The sequence below is a fragment of the Embiotoca jacksoni genome, unplaced genomic scaffold (assembly GCF_022577435.1).
Source record: "Embiotoca jacksoni isolate LCO1_2020_lvr unplaced genomic scaffold, fEmbJac1.0.p SCAF_104, whole genome shotgun sequence".
NCBI lineage: Eukaryota > Metazoa > Chordata > Actinopteri > Embiotocidae > Embiotoca > Embiotoca jacksoni.
In genome coordinates this window covers 527,559-533,771 of record NW_027185235.1, presented here as the reverse complement: position 1 = coordinate 533,771, position 6,213 = coordinate 527,559, and the positions used below count along the sequence as shown (strand labels likewise).

Here is a 6,213-nt window from a genome sequence, read left to right as displayed (position 1 = left end):
AACCCAGCGGCTGACGATCACTTCCTGTTGAGAAAATAAAACTTTTCGACCAACGTATTTTCATTGATTGACAGGTCGTCTGTCTGAGATCAATCAGACCGAATGATGCTGACAGTTACCTGAACCGTCAGTCGGCTCAGACACACAGGTGAGTCCAGCTCTGCCTCTGATTGGTCGGCCGGATGGATGATGTAACACAACATGAGCTCCTGAAACACCAACAGTTTGTATTCAGAGGGGAATCGACAGTCCAACGTGGAGACAGACGAGTCGTTACCTTGGAGACGTTAGCTGTGATCCGGCTGAGCGCCGCCAGAGAGCGCCACGAAAATGGACGCAGCGCGGAGCCTCTGAACGCCTCGTCGGTCCGCTCGACCGCCACCGAGTAACTACAGGAAGAGGACAGGGACAGTTCAGGGACACGGAGGACGGTTCAGGGACACAGAGGACAGTTCTGTAGTTCTGTCAGGTGGGAACAGTCAGAAAGACCTGAGAGGGACAGACACGTTTATTCAAGGAGGACGTACAGAGACAGTTCTTCATGTTCTAAATGTTCTTCGTGTGTGTGTGTGTGTGTGTGTGTGTGTGTGTGTGTGTGTGTTACCTGGCGTGGTAGAAAGGAGGTCCCTTCCTGTACAGAACTGAAAACAGACACACAGTAGTGTTTGTGTATTTTAGGCTCCGCCCCTTGTTATCATTCACCTGTTAATTGACTGACAGCTGTCTCCGCCCCCTGTGTGTGTGTGTCTTACCGAGATCGACTCCGTACTTGGCCCCGCCCCCTCCTTTAGGGACCCACCCTCGGCTGCGATAGTGATGATAGGCTGCGTACGAGCTGACGAAGTCAGGACGCAGAGACCGGAACTTCCTCCACAGCTCCATGACTGACAGGGGCTCCTGACCAAACACAGGACAGGGACGAGGTCACATGACAGTAGAGAGAGAGAGAGAGAGAGAGAGATATAGAGAGATTAACAGACAGACAGACAGACAGGTAGACAGGTAGACAGACAGACAGGTAGACAGACAGACAGACAGACAGTCACCTGTTGACAGTAGACAGACAGGCAGCCCACACTGTAGACCAGGAAGAAGGCCTGTAGGTGCAGACAGACAGGTGTTTACATCGCTTCACTTCCTGATGCTGGAGCAGCTGAGGCTCATGGGTAATGTAGTATTTTGAGACAGGAGAGGCAGGAGGGAGGTGGAGGTGTGTTACCTCCTCCAGACTCAGCTGCAGGGACTCGGAGAAGGACAGCGGAGTCCGCCTCACCTCCCTGACTCCACCTCCAGCCTGCAGACACACAACAAGTCAGAACACCACCACAACAACAACAACAACAACAACAACATCTCAGAGGAAGACTCACCTCATCGTCAGGGACCACCAGGACAAAACCAGGGCCTGGAACCAGGAGACCAGGATCAGGTTCAGAGTCCGTGCTGAGGTCAGAAACCAGGTCAGGATCAGAGCCCTGGTCTGAGCTGGGATCAGGGTTCAGGTCTTGTGGGTCTGACCTGAGATAAACCCGAGGGTTTAAACATGAAAACAGGGTCATTAAAACACATCGAAACTCCATGTTGAATTATCCTCAGTGAAATATTGAATGGTGTCGAGTTTCATGTCTTCAGCAGAAGTTAAAATCGACAGATTTCTCAGTGGATCCTGGTGACTGGAGAGTGAACTGCTCTACCTGCAGCTCCTCTTGGCCTGCGTCTCGACCTCTGACCCCGGCCTCGGCCTCTTTGTGTGGGGAGAGACTCCTCGCTCTGGTCCCGCCTCCTCCTCTGCCTTCTGACCTTTCTCGCCCTCCTCCCTCCCTCCCACCTCCCTCCTCACATCCTCCATCCCCACCGGCTGAGACAGTCTGATCAAGGTTTGATTGACAGCTGCTTCATTCAATCCCTGAGCAGATAGAGCTGATCCCGCCCACCTGAGGAGCTCCTTGTACCTGTGAAGGGAGGGCAACATATGATGTCATCATGTGAGCAGACAGGATGTGATGTCATCATACGAACAGACAGAATGTGATGTCACTGACCTGGACTTTGAGACGACAGGTAAAAACAAACCTTCGTGTTCTGTAACAGAAACAGAGACCACCTGACTGCAGTGAGCAGCACTGACTGGACCAGAGTCATGATGATGTCATTGTGCAGGTGTAAACTCACGCTCCCATTGGTCACAGAAGCTGTGGTCCGGTCTGGCTCTGGAAAGGACGCCTTTACCAAAATAACCCTGAAAGACACCAAAACTCGTTCATCCCGACAGAATGAATTGAGGGCAGTAAACCCAGCAGCTGATGTTTAACTCAGACCCGGTTAATATACATATAAATAAAATAGGGTTTGTTGACCTGGTTGTGGATCTTCTGGATGTGGTCCGGGTGACAGACCAGCACGTGTTGGTTGATGATTTCCGCCCTGAAGTGGCTCCTCTCCTCCGGACTCCGGCTCACCGGCAGCGGAGCCTCGTACTCCTCATGAACCCGGGTTCGCCGCCGGGGAGCCCGAAACTCCGCCTGCATGGTGCCCAGACCGACGGGGAGCGGGTCGGAGCGGGTCGGGTCGGGTCGGAGCGGGTCGGTGGGGATCCGCACTGTCTGTGTTTCTGAGAGGATACCAGCTGCTAGCCTGTTAGCTTCCAACTATACTGCTTGTCGGTCAATATACTGTCGGACCTGCGGTGTCACTGAATGTGTGTCCGGTTGGAACTGTCGGCCCCTTCCTTTGGTTCCTTCTCCAGTATGTTTACCTGACTTCTCATAAAATGTGAAACAGTCTCGAAGGAAAAATGAAAACCGTTTAATATGACGTGTTTATGATTTCTGCTGGTGTTTTTTGGAACTCAAAGATCTTTATTGACGTAAAAACAGAAAATGTTTCACTCTGGTATTTTTCTGACAAGAGCTCCGCAGTTTTAAACATTTTAGTTTCTGATGTACAAAAAGATTTAATTTGTTATTATTAGTTCAGATCAGAAACATAAAGTGATAAATCTGCAGGGTTTTGGAGACACGCTTATACAGTGTATTATCACACACGTTACAGGAGATCGACTGAGGTTTTATTCTGTATGCATCACATGACGTCATATGTCACGTGACCTGCAAGCTGCTGCCCGAACAAACACATGATCCTGCTGTTTCTGCAGACACGCTGATGTGTGTTTGTAGCGCCCCCCAGTGGTCAGTGCTATCTGTCTCACATCGTAAACCTCCTCAGAGTCCTCAGACTCACAGACAGGTGTTGCTGTTACCATGGAAACACTGATCAGACAGGGGTCACTGTTAATGTGGAAACACTGTTACCGTGGAAACACTGATCAGACAGTGGTCACTGTTACCGTGGAAACACTGTTACTGTGGAAACACTGATCAGACAGGGGTCACTGTTACCGTGGAAACACTGTTAACGTGGAAACGCTGGTCAGACAGGTGTCGTTGTTACTGTGGAAACACTGATCAGTTTCTGGGTTTCACTGGGGCAGGCTGAAGTATCAGTTTCCATGGTAACGGAGGTAAGACTGGTGTCAGGCTGCTTTAAGTGGAGACCGGCGCGTCCCCCTGCGCATCCCCCTGTATGTCCACCACGTAGTAGCGGTGTCTCTGGATGTGCTGGTACAGCGCAGTGAACTTGGACACCCTCCTCATCCTCGGCAGGATGAAGATCTCAGTGAACACGTCTCTGCTCAGACGGCTGCGACCCTCCGCAGACAGAACGCTGTTCATGAAGGACACACAGAAACTGAAGCAGTTCTGGTCCTCCTCATGGAACCTGGGGACAGACAGGGGGACAAACAGGGGGACAGACGGGGACAGAAAGGAGGACAGACAGGAGGACAGATGGGGGGACAGAAAGGAGGACAGACAGGGGGACAAACAGGTGGGCAGAAAGGAGGACAGACAGGGGAACAGACAGGTGGACAGAAAGGGGGACAGACAGGAGGACAGACAGGTGGACAGAAAGGAGGACAGACAGGTGGGCAGAAAGGAGGACAGACAGGGGGACAGACAGGAGGACAGACAGGTGGACAGAAAGGAGGACAGAAATGAGGACAGACAGGGGGACGGAAAGGAGGACAGACAGGAGGACAGACAGGGAGACAGACAGGAGGACAGACAGGGGGACAGACAGGAGGACAGACAGGTGGACAGAAAGGAGGACAGACAGGTGGGCAGAAAGGAGGACAGACAGGTGGATAGAAAGGAGGACAGACAGGAGGACAGACAGGTGGACAGACAGGGGGACAGACAGGAGGACAGACAGGTGGATAGACAGGTAGTGAGACAGTCAGACAGGTGCGTGTCTGGTGGGCGTGTCCGGTGGGTGTGTCTACTACCTGTGCCAGGCCGGGTCCCACATGGGTCCGTCAGAGAAGCGGTCCAGGTACTGGTCCCACTGAGCCAGCAGGTGGAACATGTCGGGTCGGACCAGAGGAACGCTGACGCAGCGCTCCCACCCAACCTCATCCCTCCGCACCCCCCCCCGAGTGTAGTTATACACAAGTCCTGCACACACACACACACACACACACACACACACACACACACACACACACACACACACACAGTGTGAGCTGCAGGTACTACACCTCCTGAAGAACTGTCTGTGACCTTTGACCTCAGAGTCCTACCTTTAGTGTTGGAGATTCCAGTGTGGAGATCAGATGTCCCGTTGAAGTCTCTGAGGGACAGACAGGAGGACACACTGATTATACACCTGTCTGTCTGTCTGTCTCTGTGTAGTTCACCGTCTGTCTGTGTGTAGTTTACCTGTCCAGGTTGTCCTGTCCAGGTGCGACCAGCAGACAGCAGGAGGTCTTGTGTCCATCAGTGAGGGGGGAGGGGAGGCTGACCGGCGCCTCCTGCAGTCTGCTCCCCTTCAGCTCCTCCCCACAGCTGGGACACTCCTCTGGGAGGGAGAAGCAGAAGATCTCCTTCTGACAGTGACGGAGACGGATCACGCTGCGCTCCATCACCTCCTCTGTTACTCCTCCTCCTCCTCAGCTCCTCGTCTTGCTCCTCGTCTTCCTCCTTAGCTCTCTGTCTTGTTTTTCTGTTTCTTCTTCTACTCCTCCTCGGTCACCTGGTTGCCTAGTTACTGCCCGTCAGATGACATCACTGCCGGCTCTGTCCTATCAGGTGTCAGGCTCTGTCAGACAGACGGTCATGTGACCCGGCTCACCTGTTGATGTCTCCGTCTGAACAGGTGACCTTCGGACTGTGTGGGCAGCGTTGCCATGGAAACGGAAGCGGTATCGGTGTCACAACTGTGCATCGGGGCTTCTTTAATTTGAAGTTTCTGCAGGAAGTGTTCTACAAAATAAAAGACAGACACGTAGAAAGAGGAACAGATAAAAGTTCGGGACTTCCTGTGAGGAACGCATGTCGCTCTCAGGTGAGTCTGAGACGTCCTCTAAACACCTGAAACAACAAGAGAACAACAAACAGGAAACTGATGCGACGAGTAAAACAAAGCACACGTACCTTCAGAATAAAAGACATGCGACTGTAAAAGCTGTGATCTGATTGGCTGAGCAGGCAGAATTCAGGTCAACGCTTTTTCCATCTCAGCTGTCAGTCTGATCCGATCAGTCAGCTCAGGTGTGTCCGACACCTGAGACACAGACACTCACCTGTCAGAACACCAGTAGAACCTTTTATTATGAAACACCGAACAGGAAGTCAGAACAACGTGACACACGTGACACCCAAGATACACGTTACGCGCGATACATAAACGATAAACACATAATACACACATGATACACACATGATACACACGATACACACATGATACACACATGATACACACATGATACACGTGATACACACATGAGATACACACACGATACACACATAATACACACATGATACACACATGATACACACATGATACACACATGAGATACACACACGATACACACATAATACACACATGATACACACATGATACACATGATACACATGATACACGTGATACACACATGAGATACACACACGATACACACATAATACACACATGATACACACATGATACACGTGATACACACATGAGATACACACACGATACACACATAATACACACATGATACACACATGATACACACGATACACACATGATACACACATGATACACACATGATACACACATGATACACGTGATACACACATGATACACACGATACACACATAATACACACATGATACA

General features: G+C 51.1%; 2 protein-coding genes across 3 annotated transcripts in view; both read right to left on the bottom strand.

Annotated features, from left to right (window-relative positions):
• Positions 1-2,746, bottom strand: part of tsen2 (TSEN2 tRNA splicing endonuclease subunit) — a 3,781-nt gene extending 1,035 nt beyond the window's left edge. The window contains exons 1-12 of the mRNA XM_069175553.1: positions 2,358-2,746; positions 2,173-2,239; positions 2,043-2,082; positions 1,695-1,952; positions 1,371-1,518; positions 1,220-1,294; positions 1,047-1,097; positions 753-897; positions 605-641; positions 278-389; positions 120-209; positions 1-24 (exon numbers count right to left, since the gene is read on the bottom strand). The exon at positions 1-24 is cut by the window's left edge and continues 1,035 nt beyond it. Of these exons, the coding sequence (XP_069031654.1) occupies positions 1-24; positions 120-209; positions 278-389; positions 605-641; positions 753-897; positions 1,047-1,097; positions 1,220-1,294; positions 1,371-1,518; positions 1,695-1,952; positions 2,043-2,082; positions 2,173-2,239; positions 2,358-2,528 (1,218 nt within the window). The 5' untranslated portion in view covers positions 2,529-2,746. The remainder of the gene's footprint in view (positions 25-119; positions 210-277; positions 390-604; positions 642-752; positions 898-1,046; positions 1,098-1,219; positions 1,295-1,370; positions 1,519-1,694; positions 1,953-2,042; positions 2,083-2,172; positions 2,240-2,357) is intronic.
• A 147-nt stretch (positions 2,747-2,893) lies between these two features.
• On the bottom strand, positions 2,894-5,573 carry LOC138214202 (MKRN2 opposite strand protein-like). 2 transcript variants are annotated; one of them, XM_069175607.1, is made up of 5 exons: positions 5,490-5,573; positions 4,776-5,318; positions 4,637-4,686; positions 4,343-4,511; positions 2,894-3,777 (listed from the first exon to the last, which is right to left on the bottom strand). In XM_069175607.1, the coding sequence occupies exons 2-5, from the start codon at positions 4,976-4,978 to the stop codon at positions 3,543-3,545; spliced, it is 657 nt and encodes a 218-aa protein (XP_069031708.1). In that variant the 5' UTR covers positions 4,979-5,318; positions 5,490-5,573; the 3' UTR covers positions 2,894-3,542. The 2 variants fall into 2 exon arrangements, with proteins under 2 accessions (XP_069031708.1, XP_069031703.1); XM_069175602.1 differs by lacking the exon at positions 5,490-5,573 and having other exon boundaries at positions 4,776-5,405.
• Between the last annotated feature and the right edge of the window lie 640 nt (positions 5,574-6,213).